This window comes from Monopterus albus, unplaced genomic scaffold (assembly GCF_001952655.1).
Source record: "Monopterus albus unplaced genomic scaffold, M_albus_1.0 scaffold337.1, whole genome shotgun sequence".
NCBI lineage: Eukaryota > Metazoa > Chordata > Actinopteri > Synbranchiformes > Synbranchidae > Monopterus > Monopterus albus.
The window spans coordinates 113,516-128,571 of record NW_018128217.1 but is presented as its reverse complement, the minus strand read 5'-3'; the positions used below and the strand labels follow the sequence as shown (position 1 = coordinate 128,571).

The 15,056-nt window shown below is 40.9% G+C and overlaps 2 protein-coding genes across 3 annotated transcripts in view; both read right to left on the bottom strand.

Moving 5' to 3' along the window:
- The window catches only part of LOC109974541 (biorientation of chromosomes in cell division protein 1-like 1), a 13,795-nt gene extending 4,046 nt beyond the window's left edge, over positions 1-9,749 (bottom strand). Inside the window, exons 1-23 of one of the 2 annotated variants that reach the window (XM_020624767.1) lie at positions 9,623-9,749; positions 8,830-8,977; positions 8,662-8,725; positions 6,745-8,572; positions 6,585-6,655; positions 6,302-6,425; positions 6,060-6,149; positions 5,930-5,973; positions 5,791-5,839; positions 5,653-5,714; positions 5,459-5,540; positions 5,070-5,128; positions 4,893-4,968; positions 4,271-4,317; positions 3,946-4,108; positions 3,426-3,490; positions 3,106-3,232; positions 2,651-2,703; positions 2,427-2,505; positions 2,148-2,230; positions 1,863-1,962; positions 1,560-1,689; positions 1,080-1,151 (exon numbers count right to left, since the gene is read on the bottom strand). In XM_020624767.1, coding sequence (XP_020480423.1) covers positions 1,080-1,151; positions 1,560-1,689; positions 1,863-1,962; positions 2,148-2,230; positions 2,427-2,505; positions 2,651-2,703; positions 3,106-3,232; positions 3,426-3,490; positions 3,946-4,108; positions 4,271-4,317; positions 4,893-4,968; positions 5,070-5,128; positions 5,459-5,540; positions 5,653-5,714; positions 5,791-5,839; positions 5,930-5,973; positions 6,060-6,149; positions 6,302-6,425; positions 6,585-6,655; positions 6,745-8,572; positions 8,662-8,725; positions 8,830-8,977; positions 9,623-9,668 — 3,662 coding nt within the window. In that variant the 5' untranslated portion in view covers positions 9,669-9,749. The remainder of the gene's footprint in view (positions 1-1,079; positions 1,152-1,559; positions 1,690-1,862; positions 1,963-2,147; positions 2,231-2,426; positions 2,506-2,650; positions 2,704-3,105; positions 3,233-3,425; positions 3,491-3,945; positions 4,109-4,270; positions 4,318-4,892; positions 4,969-5,069; positions 5,129-5,458; positions 5,541-5,652; positions 5,715-5,790; positions 5,840-5,929; positions 5,974-6,059; positions 6,150-6,301; positions 6,426-6,584; positions 6,656-6,744; positions 8,573-8,661; positions 8,726-8,829; positions 8,978-9,622) is intronic. The other variant, XM_020624768.1, reaches the window with a different exon arrangement.
- On the bottom strand, positions 9,692-14,781 carry LOC109974531 (biorientation of chromosomes in cell division protein 1-like 1). The gene is made up of 7 exons (XM_020624749.1): positions 14,452-14,781; positions 13,076-13,200; positions 12,709-12,899; positions 11,797-12,291; positions 10,961-11,110; positions 10,675-10,843; positions 9,692-9,719 (listed from the first exon to the last, which is right to left on the bottom strand). Exons 1-7 carry the CDS (start codon positions 14,566-14,568, stop codon positions 9,692-9,694), a joined length of 1,275 nt encoding a protein of 424 aa, XP_020480405.1. The 5' UTR covers positions 14,569-14,781.
- Positions 14,782-15,056: the final 275 nt, after the last annotated feature.

The window sequence follows — 15,056 nt, the reverse complement described above, 5'->3', positions numbered from 1 at the left end:
GGGGGGCTGCAGTGATGGTTGACTTTCTACAACTTTCTCCCATCTCCCGACTGCATCTCTGGAGCTCAGCCACAGTCATCTTTGGGTTCTTCTGTACCTCTCTCACCGAGGCTCTTCTCCCCCGATAGCTCAGTTTGGCCGGACGGCCAGCTCTAGGAAGGGTTCTGGTCGTCCTAAACGTCTTCCATTTAAGGATTATGGAGGCCACTGTGCTCTTTGGAACCTTAAGTGCAGCAGAAATTTTTTTTGTAACCTTGGCCAGATCTGTGCCTTGCCACAATTCTGTCTGTGAGCTCTTCAGGCAGTTCCTTTGACCTCATGATTCTCATTTGCTCTGACATGCAGTGTGAGCTGTAGGGTCTTATATAGACAGGTGTGTGGCTTTCCTAATCATGTCCAATCAGTATAATCAAACACAGCTGGACTCAAATGAAGGTGTAGAACCATCTCAGGGATGATCAGAAGAAATGGACAGCACCTAAGTTAAATATATGAGTGTCACAGCAAAGGGTCTGAATACTTATGACCATGTGATATTTCAGTTTATGTAGTCCAGTACAACATAAACACAAATGTTAAGGCAGAAGTGTCGCACTGAAGTGGTCATAATGTTATGCCTGATCAGTGTACAGAGGAAGCAGGAAGCTGGAAACATCTGGTGAATGAAGCTTGGTGTAGTAGAGAAGACGTGTTTTCATTTTGACAGATTGATATTATAGTAGTTGCCCTGTGCTGTAACATATGGTGGAAAAACAGCTAATTTTTGTAGTTCATTATGATTTGACCATTTAAGAAGTTGTGGGTGTTATTCAGAAACTATATACAAAACCAAGTGTTGTCTTCCACCTAAAATATTCTTAAAAAATTAAGTTATAGATTTATCTTATTTATAGTATTTTGTAGTGTGATTACAGATGTTTCATATACACAGTTGGTTAAAACAGCTTAGGTCATGCAAAATGACTTCTTTCCGAGAAAACCTCTGGTAAAATGTTCTCTTTCACAGAGCAGCAGCCAGTTTTGGTCGGCTGCCCCTTGAAGCTTGTTCGTTCTGCTCAACCTCAATGAGCCAAACTCACCGTGCGCCAGCTGCGGTCTCCTCTTTACCACTCTGTCGACTTGCCCGGGTGGATGGTTTACTTGGCTTGTTTCTGAGGAGAAATAAAAACAAATATAGTACAACAAGTTATTGTTTTAGTGCTAAATCTTCCTAGCTTTCATTTAATAGGACATGACAGTGACGATGCCTTCAGAGTGCAAACATTCAGCAGTAAAACAATCAGAGACTCATTCATTAGTACCGACTCTAGACCACTTCATCTGCATGGAGGATGATACACTGTCAGGACTGTTTATAGAGCTGTATTTGCACAACCGAGTTTTCTAGCACAGTATAAAGTACTGAGGTGTTTTAGGGCTTTCCTCAGGCGCTCTGCCAATATGTCGTGGACTCCATGTTAAACTGATTTATCGTGTTTTAATTACTTGCCTTTCCTGGGTGTTTGCACTGTAGATGCTAATCAATAGCTCAAACAATATTTAAATTGCTCTGAAAGTACCTTTCAGCCTCCAGGCGAGCTGCTGACCGTGTGGTAGCTCTGGTTGCCATTTCCTTTTCTTCATCCTCTTTCTCACCATCCTCCTCCTCCTCATCATTCTGCGCAATTTCTTTTTCTTCTACCTTTTTATCTGTAGAAAAGATGATAAATGGACATCGAGGATTAGATTCTCTTCAAGAATCTTGTTTCACTACAACATGCAGTAAAAGGTATAAAAACATAAAATGTGACAAACTGTCTTTTTAAAATATTACTTTTACCCTAATTTAGCTACATTGAAATCGAGCTTTAAAGTTTCCTTACCCGAGTTGTCTGTGGCTGCAGCTGCCTTTGAGGGCCGCCCCCTCCGAGCACCTCTCTTTGGAGTCATCTCTTGGTCCTCTAGTTGTTGCTCCTCCTCAGTCTGGGAAGGTGATGAAAATGCACTTCTATTACAAATTTTATTTTATTGTTACACCACTAAAGTTTTAAAAAGAAAAGACTAAGGTTCAGATTTAACTGTACACACTAAAGACAGCTAAAACTGACTGATGCATGATATTTAAAAACCACCCTAACTGCCAAATTATTTTTTTAATGCCAACATACATCTTCTGCTTTCTTCTTGTTGCAGCTCTCCTCTTTGACCTCCTCTTGTCCCTCATCCCTCTGGCTCAGCAAAGGAGAACCACCTGGAAATGTAGGATAGAGAGACCAATGACCAAGGTAACTCGTTCTGCTCCTAACTCACTGAGGCTAGTGATGTTTTGTCACTACTATTAGTATCCATAAGTAATGTGTCTGAAATATGCAAGAACCTCTACTATGTTTTCACACCTATAATTTAATTTAATTTGCACAAGTGTGTGTGTGCATGTGTGTTCTTACCGCTGTCTTTTTCAGGCTGTTGCTCACTTTGTTCCTGTTGAGCGTTGTATTCTTTCACCTCCTTAACAGCTTGGGTTTCCTACAGAATATTTGAATACACATCAAGACGCACAAATAGCAACTTGAACTTTGTCTTTCATGGAGGGATAAAGGAAGTAATTACAAACTGGAGGAAGTGAGAAACGGGTTGCAGAGAATATTTAAACAAAAATAATAAATCTCACCTCCAAGGATTCCTCTGTTTCCTCCAACCTCTTTCTCTTCACTGCTGGTTTACCTGGAACGGAAATATGATTGATCAAAAAAGAAAATGCATATATACTGTACATATACCAATGGCATAACATTATGACCAGCTGTACATCTGTATGCACTTCTGCCTTAACATTTGTTTTTACGAAGCTCAAAATGTTTCAGTTCCTAATATTCTGACCCATTAGGTCAATGGGCAGGACAAAAATACAGAGACACCTCTGAATTTAACGTAGTCCAGTACAACACCAGCTTTAACTATGAACTATTTTATTCTAAATGTTTCCCATTATCACTTCTGTATAATGTACAAAGATCAGTCAGAAAATAGTTTGGAAGGGATTACTCATAGCCTTCCTTGAAGTTAGTTTTACAGGTTAACAGTGCTAAGTAAGGAAGAAGAAGTGCACACACAAAACAAACGTACGTGCGCCAGCTGTCTCGCTGGAGTCAGAGCTTCCTGCAGCTTCAGTTTCCTCTGGAACTGGAGTCGGCACATTGACCTGACTTCCTCGTCGACCACTTTTCATGGGTGCACCTTCTTCTTCTGTTCGCTAATAAAGGTAAAAATAGAGAAAACCAAAATAGTATTATGTACACTCAACGTTGTTGATAGTTATCAGCTGGCAGGATTCAATCATCATGAGTAATTACCAACATAAAACTGTGCCTGCTAACAAACAAAAATAAGCACAATACTAAACCTGGTACTGTTACATACTAAGTGGTGCACTTTTCTGAACACACCTCTTTCTCTGATGAAGCTTCATCAGTTTTCTCCTCTTCTTTAATCTCATCGTTGTCCTGATTATCTGAAGTTAAAACAGACTTTAGACATTTGAACCACAAACAATCTGTTCATTATAAGTAACAATAAAATAAAAATTGTAACATTTAATTATTTAACATGACAGCAGTGTAGCAACATGTCGGAGAAAATGTTACAACACTTCATCACGGTCAAACATTTATACAGTTGATCAGTAATTTCCATTTTACTGTACAGGTTCATCAGTTAGATTTTTCAGATCTTGACTGATTTTGTATATTTGGCTGCAAACAACAGAATAAATGCAGCCAAAATACACCTGGACAGTACTATGGCAAAACATTAAGTTACATAAAATTTGTTTCAGGCAGAAACATCACCATTTTGTACATGACACAGCTGGAAGATTTTCAGGAAGAAAAGTTTATCGAATGAATGACTTTTTTTTTTTTTTTTTTTTTTTTTTCACCTATGGGTAATTTAAAGTGAACATCTTACCAGCAGTGGCTTCTTTGGCTGCAGCTCCTGAGCATCTTCTCCTGCGGCTCGGAGTCTCCTCCAGTTTCTCAGGTTCGTTGGGTTGGTCCTTCTCCCCCTCCTTGATGGTTTTGGATGACCGTCCCCTGCGTGGTGTTTTGACTTCAGCAGCCTTCTCAGTTTCCTGAAGATAAAAAGCCCGTGTGCCATGCAGTGTGGATTCAAATTAAACAGCTGGTGTCAGATAAACACGATGGGTACTTTTCCATTGTTCGTGCACTAATTTTTTTTTTCCAGCCACATGGCTTTTGTGTGATGAAGCTGGTATGAAAAAGGCTGTATTTACCTCAGCAGGTGGCTGCTCTTTACTTTCCTTCTCTTCATGCTGATCACCTGATGCGTAAAAAGAAAAATACAAATCAGTTCATATTATTCCATTAGATTGTTATTCCACTGTCAATCCTCACACCAAGGCGGCTGCTTGGAGGAGTTCAGCACTGGAATCATTTTACTGATAAATGGTAGCTGTTATTTACTGACTGGATCCATCCAACCATTTTCTATACTGCTTAGTCCCAAACAGGGTCACGGGGGGCTGGAGCCAATCCCAGCCAGCCGCGGGCACGAGGCGGGGTACACCCTGGACACACAGACAAACAACCACTCACACACATTCACTCCTACGGGCAATTTAGAGACACCAATCAACCTAAGCTGCCCCCCGGAGGGAACCCATGCAAACACGGGGAGAACATGCAAACTCCACACAGAAAGGCCGCGAGTCGGCCGGGGCTCGAACCCGGAATCTTCTCGCTGTGAGGCAACAGTACTAACCACCGCGCCACCTATCTTCATCTAATAATAACAATAATAACTTTTGGTTTGGGGACAATTTCAAACTGTGTAAATTAATATAATCTTTAAATATGGAAACTTGTAGGTGTGGAAATAAACTTCAGATACGTTACCAGATTCTTTCAATGCTATAACATTTTGACTGGACAGCTTTCGTTTTCGTCTTTCTCTTCCCTCTGTCTTTTCTTCCTACGGAACAAAAGAAAAAAGTGTTGGCACAGGATGTACAGCATCAACAACCAATTCACTGCATATGACAGGCTTTTAAACAGACTTCTGAAAACAGATACTTTTTCTGACAGGTCTGATCCCTTCTCATCTTCCTGGCTGTCTGTGCTGGAGACGTTACCTGAAAAATAGCAATGACTGAGATTAACGGCAAAAGAACCAACTGTGTTTGTAGGAAAAAGGAAAAAAAGCTGCAGGAAAATCAGTATTCAGTTCTAGTTTGAGCTTCCTGAAGGTGCAGTAAGCTCTTAATCACCATCAAAACAATTACAAATGATTACAGTGCATACACAAAACAATGTCACCCTTTGTCACATTTCACAGTCTGTAAATATCTTTACAAGTGTTCATCAGCTATAAATGAGACAACATTCAGACTCTCTCCTAAAACAGTGGGATCAGCAAGTTCAATCATTACATGATTTTTTTTTTTTTTAAATTCACAACTCACTGATTTGTTTCACTATTTTGGGCCGACTCTCAGGTTCACCTTCTCCGACCTCCTCAGTCTGGTCTGAAACACTGGTTTCCATCTAGACAAAATGCTCCACAGGTCAGAAAAGTACAACAATACACATGTAAGTATGTAACCAGAGGTTGTGATAAATTGAGTTAAAGGTTATTAGTTAATAGTTTTACACTTACACTTTGTGGGTCACTCTTTTCTGCTGTGACAGTTTCTTCTACTGTCTTGCTCTCAGCTTCATCTAGTGGTGAAAAGACACAGGTAAAAATACTGCCTGTTTCCCAGGTTTTAATGTTTGTAAAAGAGAAAAGACTTGCCATTTGCATCCACGTTGGTCTGGGTCTCCTCAGCGACCACTTCCTCTGCCTATTGGTTATGAATGATGACTGAATTTTAGTTTAACATAAAAATTTTAAGTAAACAATGAAAGTGTCTAAACCATGAATGGTACCTCACCTCGGGGACTGTCTTTGTGTCTGAAACATCTGGGTCCATTTGTTCTAGAGTAACAATGAAATGCTAATAAGTTCATAGTCACCCAAATAAAACCTTGTTCTAGTCAACCAAAATGTTTTGATGAACTCACCTTGTTTGCTGGACATTTCTGAGACTTGGTCAGTGGTATTTGAGACGATGGCTACTGTTGTCTCTCCGACCTCTTCTGGTCCAGCTGCAGCTGAATTGTTGTAGAACATAAAATAAAGTAAATGCGCATATTGAGCTGATACACAAACAATCTCTTCTACTACACAACTAAATTCACACTGGACATATAAAATAGTAAAGAACATATGAAATGTTTTATCTAAAATAGGAGATACAGCTTACCTTCTTTGTCAGCTGCTGGTGGTACCAGTTTGTCATCAGGCTGTGTTTTGGGGGGAAGTTCTGCCTTTTTGGTTTCATTCTCATTCAAAGAATCCTGGCATTCATTTAAGGGAGTGTCAACCTCCTGTGCAGAAGACGGAAGAATGATTTTCCACAGCAAGAAACTCTCCACTGACTGTTCATTTTCTGATCAACAAGAAGCACACTGGGACAAATGAACTAGTCCAAAATGTCAAAATAAAAGCTAAACTGGGAATACATTTGACAAAGGGATTTTAGTTACCTGTGGTGCAATCACCCCTGTACTTTCAAACGCTGACATGTCCATTTCTCTCTCTGACCTTTGAGACTCTTCTATACAGAAACACATATTTGGCTTTTTTAATTATGGAAACATTCTGACATATTTAAGGAGCCAATAATAAATATTTTTCCCCATGTACCTGCAGTGTTTGGTTTTTCATCACCAAGCTCAGCAGTTGGTTTAGGTGCAAGTGGCGACGACTCGGTAGCTGGGAACTCAGTTTCAGCAGCTGTCTGCACATCCAAACGAAGATGCTGCTCTTCTTTTTCTTCTTCTTCTTCAGCTGCAGTTGTTTCCATCAGTTGTGGGGTGGGTGGATTCACTTCTGGTTCTTCCCTTTTGTCTGGACTGATTAAGCTGGAGGACACTGTGCTGTCTGGGTCCATAGAGAGCAGAGTCAGAGCTGCCTCTTTCATCTTCATATCGGCATCATGAAGCGCCATCGCAACAGACACATCCCCTTGAATGGCCTCAGGTGGAAGTCTCGCCTCTGCTGAGGTGCAAACATCCATAAGAGTCAGTAGAGCATCCGCCTCAGCCGGCACAACTGGCATCTCGCTGAGTCGTGACATTGTCTCACCTTCGGGTGGCTCAGGGGTGATGTCATTCAAGGCATCACAGGTGTCGTCTGAGAATGAGGTGGTGACGAGATCAGAGTCTGCGCTCGTGTCCTGGAGAACAGATGGTTTCTTAGGTGGCTCATCTGCCTCAAGACTCAGAGATACGACTGGAGACTTTGAAGATTTATCAGACTTTTCCAATTTGTCTTCTCTGGGTGGTTTCTTCTCTTCTTGGCTATCGCCTTTCTTTTCTGGGACTTTATCCTTCTTCTCTAGTTTTTTCTTTGCACTCTTAATTTCTGATTTCTCATGTGAAAAGTCTTCGGAAACCTTCCACTGTTCCTTTGCATTTCCCTCTTTTTTTTTCTCCTTTGTCTCAGGTTTGCTGATAGATGCACCACCTGCACTTCTGACTTCTGAGCTCTGAACTCTCTTGTCAGTCTTTGTTTCCTCTTTGGATTTAGATTTAGATTTTTCCACAATTCTTCCTTTTTCTGTTGGTTTAACCCTCTTTGGATCTTTGTCTGCTTCAGATGTGGACTTGTTTGGTTTCTGGCTGTCTTGATCTGCTTTAGTTTTCTCCTTCTCGCTGTCTTTACTATCCATTTTAGATTTGGGCTTTTCTCCTCCTTGCTTGTCCTCAGTCTGGCTCTTTGACCTCTTCAGGACTTCTTTGCCATGTTGTTTATCTTTCTTCTTGCTGCTGTCAGACCCAGGCTCCATGTCAGACCGATCCTCAGAGGAACCAGCGGAGTCTGGGCGAGGCAGCTGCTTGAAATCACTTTTAGCTGAAGTTTTCTCCCCTTTGGCCTTTTCTTTATCTTTGCTCTTATCTTTATCCCTCATTTTGTCCTTTTCTTTCTCCTTGTCCTCTGCTTTAGCAGCCTCAGTGGATGGAGCTTTTACCTTCTTGGCATCTTTAGGACCCTCGTCAGCAACAACTTCAGACACAGACACCTTTCCGTCTCTTGTGTTTCCCATCATTTTCCTCTCACTTTTAATCTTAGGCTTCTTCTCACCTTTCTCTTCAGAAGACAATTTCACACCTTCCCTCTGCTGAGATTCATCAACCTGGTGTTCAGATTTCTTCTCCTGCTTTTGTTTGAGTTTTGCACGTTCATCAGACAGACTGCGTTCTTTGTCTTTGCGTTCTTTAGTATGAAGTTCTTTGCGGGTCAGCCGGTCAAATTTTCCAACTGAACGTTGTTTCAGAGCCTCTTGGGAACCTTGTTCCAAGTCCAGGATGAAGGAGTGTGTCCAGCCTTTGTCAGACAGCTTTTTGGTTTCACCAGTATCTTCTGACACACTGCCACTCATCCTTCTGTGCCTCTCATCAAACGATGCTGATTCTGACAGATTTCTAAACAGTTTTGGTAATGGAGCCTTTGAACTGGCAGATTTCACTTCCTATTTTAAAACGACAAAACAGTGTTTGTTACAAACCACCAATTTTATCTATGATGAAATCCGTTTCATTCCTGGTGGCATCCACGTACCACTTTCTTGGATCCCTCTCCTCCTGTATCTCCTTTCTTCTTGCTTGAAACATCAGCCTGTATCCTGAAAGGTGAGATTGTTGCAATGTGCACTGTGTAAGCATGTGCAACAATATTTGATTCTGTTCAAAGCTACATTAATTTGTTTCTGAGTTTTAAATGACGTACCTTGAGTCTAGTTTTCTCTTCCTGTTGAGAGCCATTTTTTTCTCTAAAACTTTCCTTTCTTTGCGAGCCTCTTTGGCCCTAGGGCCCTCCAGTCCTCCAGCAATGTCTCCACACTTTTGTTTTTTGTGCTCTGCATAGGAAATCAAGTCTAATAAATGATGTGACAGATAAGAGAACACAAAGTTATTATGACGACATGTTTGATTTTCAAAAGAGAAACTATGGGTACACAGCATGACTAAACAAACTGGACATCACTCACTGCAATTTACAGATTGTGTGTACATAACTGAATCTAAATGATCTCTTCAGTTAAGTAAGAAACACGATGCAGCCCAAATATCTTGGGGAAACTCCAGACATTACACAATTACAATAGAAAATGAAAGCCTATGTGGGTTGTGAACAAAATTCCGACAATTTTTCCTTCCCTTGCACAGACTGTTCATTCATATTTGAATTATCCACAACCCACATGCAGACTGTCATAGCAAGTAAAGATTCAACAGCTAAAACATGGACAGGTTTAGAAATAACTGATGACCCCAATGGCTGAGGAGAGACAAAGCTGAAGTGAAGATATTTAAGCCCTCACAGCAAAACATAAACACCACATAGACCCAAAGAAGACCCCAGTCTTGCGTAGTACACAGTGGGGAGGAACATAAATAATAGCAAATGAGACAAAGTGACTCACATATACATGGAATGACAAAAAACTTTGAAGTCAAATTCAAGCGCACAACAGGAAAAGCACTTGACAGCAAACATCAAACCCATGAGAAAGAAATACCTTGTTCTTGAGTCTGCTCTGCTTTCTGTTTGCGCTTCTCTTCCATTCGCTCCCTGTTCTGCTGTCTCTTCAGCAGCCTTTCCTCTTTATCCTTTGCCTGAAAGAACAAAGGTCACGATGCAGCATGAAGGACAGGACACAATCCAATAAAAAGAAAAGCCCCACAAAAATTGAACAAAAATAAAAAATAAAAACATTATTATGGCATGGTGCAAAAGTTTGGGCACCCTAAGAGTTCCAGAGTCTCAAAGTCTCTCACAAGGTTTCAGACCTTAATCAGCTCGTTAGATCTGATGCACAGCAACAGCTGTCATTGGTAAATGCCAATTTCAAAGCTGTACAAATACCTTGACTCTTCAAACCTTGTGCACACACTTGCGGACACCCAGCAACCATGGGTTCCTCTAAGCAGCTGTGTAAGACCCTGAAAATGAAAGTTATTGATGCCCACAATGCAGGAGAAGGCTACAAGAAGATAGCAAAGCGTTGTCAGCTTGCAGTTTCCACAGTAAGAAATGTAAATAAGAGATGGCAGATCAGGGGAACTGGGGAGGTCAAGATGAGATCTGGAAGACCAAGAAAACTCTCGGACAGAACTGCTCGTATGCTGGTCAGAAAGACAAATCAAAACCCACATTTGACTGCAAAAAACCTGCAGGAAGATTTAGCAGACTCAGGAGTGGTGGTGCACCGTTCCACGGTGCAGCGATGCTTGCACAGACAAGGCCTTCATGGAAGAGTCAGCAGAAGAAAACCTTATCTGCGTCCCCATCATAAAATCCAACGTCTGAAGTATGCAACAGGACATCTACAGAAGCCCGATGCGTTTTGGAAACAAGTGCTGTGGACTGATGAAGTTAAAATAGAACTCTTTGGACACAATCAGCAAAGGCATGTTTGGAGAAAAAAAGGAGCAGCATTTCATGAAAAGAACACCTTGCCAACTATTAAGCATGGGGGTGGATCTATCATGCTCTGGGGTTGTGTTGCAGCCAGTGGCACAGGAAACATTGCACGGGTGGAGGGAAGAATGGATTCCACTAAATACCAGCAAATTCTGGAAGCATCGCTCTTCCACAGTGATTTCATCATCAGAGTCGCTATAGTAACGGGAGTAGAGGAAGGGCTTGTGAACGTAGGCCTTCCGCCGGGGTTTTGTTTCTTTGTCTTCTTCTCCTGCATCTGCACTGGTGTGTTTCTTTTCTGCTTCCTCACCTTGATCTGGTGAAAGAACAGCACACAAACATTAAAATCCAACACCATGAGTAGAGCTAGTAGAGGCTATATTTAACACTATGATATGCAGTTTAAAAACATAGTCATGGAAAAAGTTGAGACCATCTGGTGGAAGTTCCCCCTCTTCAGAAGAATCAATCAGCAGCTCCTCATCTTCACTATCCTCCTCAAATGACGACAGGTCGCTGGTGTGGACAGAACTCACTGTGATGTCACTTAGACCTTCCAGATCAGAGTCCTCCAGAGAGTATTCTGCAGGGAAAAGACATTCATTTTGTCAACCGCTTACTCTTTTACTGCATTTAAATTTGACTATTAAAAATGAAGCAACATTAAAGTCAGCTATGTGCTAATCAAATGCTTATATGTATTTTTCATATATTCTCTTTCTGGGGTTTTAATAACCGAGAACAATCGTAATACAGAAATAAGGGTAAAAGAGGCAGATGAGATATTAGCCAACAATATCTGGGATAACCTGGAATCATCGGTTAAATCAAAAAGTACATGTATCATAATAGTATATAACAATATTTGATAAATACTAAACCTGTCTTAATTAGGCCTGTTTCCATGGTAATTATTATTTTTAGGGATGAACTATTGATTATTTTCCTTTTATGCTATTGATTTATCTGGCCATTTTTATTTAAACATTATTTCTTCAAAATGCCTGAAACACTGAAAACATACCAGTCACAATTTTCAAAAACCTGCGGTGACTTTTTCAAAGTGCTTCTTTTGTCCAACAGTTCAAAACCTAAAGATATTCAGCTTACTATTTTATAATACAGGGAAAAGAAGCAAATCCTCATATTTGAGAAGCTAGAATCATCTAATCATTTTGGCATCAACAGTATCAAACTTCTGAATGACTAAAAATAAGTTGCACATAATTCCTTGGTTCATTCATTTTATCAGAGAGTACAGCAGCTCACCTTCCTTTATCCTCTCTCTGGCTTTCTGCTTGGCCTGATTGGTGGATTTCAGCTGGTCGTCCTCCTGCTTCTCCTCTGAGGGTTTTCCAGGAATCTTGCTTGCAGCCTTATCTTTCTCTTCCTCTGTCTGCTCAGAAGCTCCTGACTGCTCCTCTTCCATCTTTACCTCCTCAATTAACCCTTCTTTTCCCAGATCCATCTGTTCCTGGGTATCCTCTGGCATCACTTCTGACACCTGGACCTCTGGTATCACCTTTGTTTCTCTGGCATCCTCTAGCGTTGTCCCATCATGGTGGCTGTCTACTTCCTCAGCAACACTCAAGTCTTGTTCACTCTCCTCCATCAGCTGCATGTGCTCATCTGAAGCTTGGCCTTTCCGCGCTTTCTCTGTGCCTGAACTGGCCCTGACGCTCGCCTCCTGGTTGAGAGAAGTGATGGTGTCCAGGATGGACATGGCGTCACTGCTTGCAGCAGGAGGTGGGGCAGATGATGAGGCTGTGAACATATGAGCATGTAATGACAGGTGTTAACTGTGTAAAAAAAATAACACAGATACTTAATTTAAAGGATGCTTACTTTTGTCTTTTAAATCTCATTTAGGGAGCATATAAAGCCACCACGTGATATACAGTATTAAGGAAATCTCAAAGGGGAAGAAAGTTTATTAGAACAAGCATTAAAGTGGGCTAAATAGCCGGCAACTGTCTGTATAAAGAATGAATGTGGAGAAATACAAATAAGAACATGCAGATCAGAAGACACTAGCAGACCGCCTGTGTCCTGACTTCCCTATGACGTGTGCATCAAGGGAAACAAACTCTTTTCCTTCAGTAGTCAAAATCAGAATAACAAGAAGTAAATATAATATAAATATGGTATTCATGGCTAGTAAAGACATGAAATGTCATGTACCTTGCTCAGTAACACTGCTGTCTGGTTTGGTCTCTGTTGAGGGCAGTGGGGCCGGTGGCTCCTCAGAGCAGCTGCCAGGTGAGAGAAATTCACGGACCACCCTCTCCACCTGCGGCCTGAATATGTGGTTGATTTTGGGATCCACCACCTGCGCTACAATCCTGTCCACTCCCTGCTCCAGCATCCCTGATCTAAGATGAACAGTTTGATTTAATTGTGGGTAATTTGCACATAAAACATCACAGAGCTAAATAATATATTGGTTTCTTTTAACCTGAGATAGTAGAGCATGCTTTCTGATGGACTATTGTATGAACAGTGATAAGAATCACAAGTGGAAAAGAGATACTGCTCTGTTCTCACTTACTGCAGGACAAGCTGCCTGATGTTGTTTCTCAGCTGGTTCTTGTTCAAATGAGGGCTCCACGTGTGATTAGAAAGGTGATTAGAGACAAAGTTGTCTACTCTCTGTTTCAGGTTCAAATATGCTGGCTGTTGGGGAGTATGGGAGTGAGGGAGATTATACTGGAATTATTTCACATGACAAACATCAGATTTATAAAGCACTGCCTCACATGCATTGAAAAAGAAAAACAGGCTGCAAGTGAAAAGGCAAGAAAAGTATCCCAGCTGAGAGAGTATTAATAACAACTGTTAAATAAATGCCATACCTGGCTAATTAGTAAAATCTATCACTGACTCAGTTGTCTGACCAATAGCTTTAGCTCTAACCAGTGTTTTGTTATGTTTCGTTATAGGATGAAAATAAATCTGCGCTGAAAATATGATCGGATAAGCAATTCATCACTTATCCACCTTGATCATTTCTGATCCCTGTCTCAGGGTTCCCACTCTTCAAGGAAAAATTTTCCAGGACAATTTCAATGACATAAGAACAATGGACATTGTAGATAACGATATCCTCGGGAAGTGCCCGAAGGAGCATTACTTTGGACTCCAATTCAACTCAAGAATACATTTGAGCCTCAAATCTACCATGCCCTGCTAGAAAGGCTTAGTCTGGCTCAATGGCCAAATCTATTACTGGTCTTATTGTGTTAAAAAGCTAGCCGACTAACGTTAAACAGTAATTCTGCAAGTGTGGACCAATACATGTTAAACACGTTTAAAGGTAAAACTCGTTACTGGCCAACAGTTATTGAGGTTTGCATTTCAACCTGCAAGCTACTTAACATTTCTTGGTTGTCTGGCTACATTTCACTGTGATTTGATCAGTCCAGTTGATTTTATTCACACAATTTTCACCAACCTGATGTGACTTTGGGTGCATTTAAAAGCCAATGGCTTGGGGTGTTCAGCGTGTACAATACATTACTAAAAGCAGGCCATATTCGTCTGTCCTTGTCATTCCAAATTTATCTCACACATTACCCTAAGTTCAGCCGCCAGCTGGTGGCGGTTTGCCCTCAGCAAGCGGGAAATACAAAAATGTGAACTTGTTTTCCAGGATGACGAAGTGTCTTTTGTACAATTTAAGTTATCTCAATTTCCACGACTTTTCAGTGACTGGAACAATAATAAAAAACAAAAACAAAAAGAAACCGAGGTTTTCCAGAATGCGTGGGAACCCTGACAATACAGATGACTGCCTTCAGTTACCTAAACTAGCTACTCATATACATAGCGTTACATAGTCAGTAATACGAAATGTCAACTGTAGCTAAATGTGACAGACAGGTAACACTACTAACTTTACATTATGAAGATGCTGTCAGTCGTTACCTTTGTATCAACGTCTGCCAGGCAGTCTCTCCTGAACTGGTCGAAGAGCCCCTGTGTTTTTAAATGACTGACGATCATTGAGACCAGCTGTGGGTCTCCCGGTGGTAAAGCAGTCATGTCTCAAGCTTATATTTTAGTGATTAAAAAAAAGGATAATGCTTACAAAACACTAGGTAATATCAGACTTGAACACACCACCTTTATGTTGTAGCCATGGATGAGAAGCTCTAAGGGTTGAACCGGAAGAGGGAAATAAAAGGCGTCAACTGATCCGGAACAGCTTTAGAAGTGGGGCTTCTCCTACCAAAGTAAAGCTTAAGATTTTGTAAGGTCTATTGCTAACGCATACGACAGCTAGTTAACGTTAATGTCGTTTTACCGAGACACATTTAAGCAAAGTCGAAACTAAATAGTGGTACTACCAACTAACTAGTTTTACTTAAACACACCATAAAGTTGTCACAGAGTCCAGATGCGAAAAATATAAGCAACAAGATTTGACCGTTGGATTACGGCCGATGCTTCCCATTATTTGGTCAGTGAATTAAAGAGTTCCTTTCGACAAAACAAACTTTCACTCAAGATGGACAGGCAGGTATTTTACA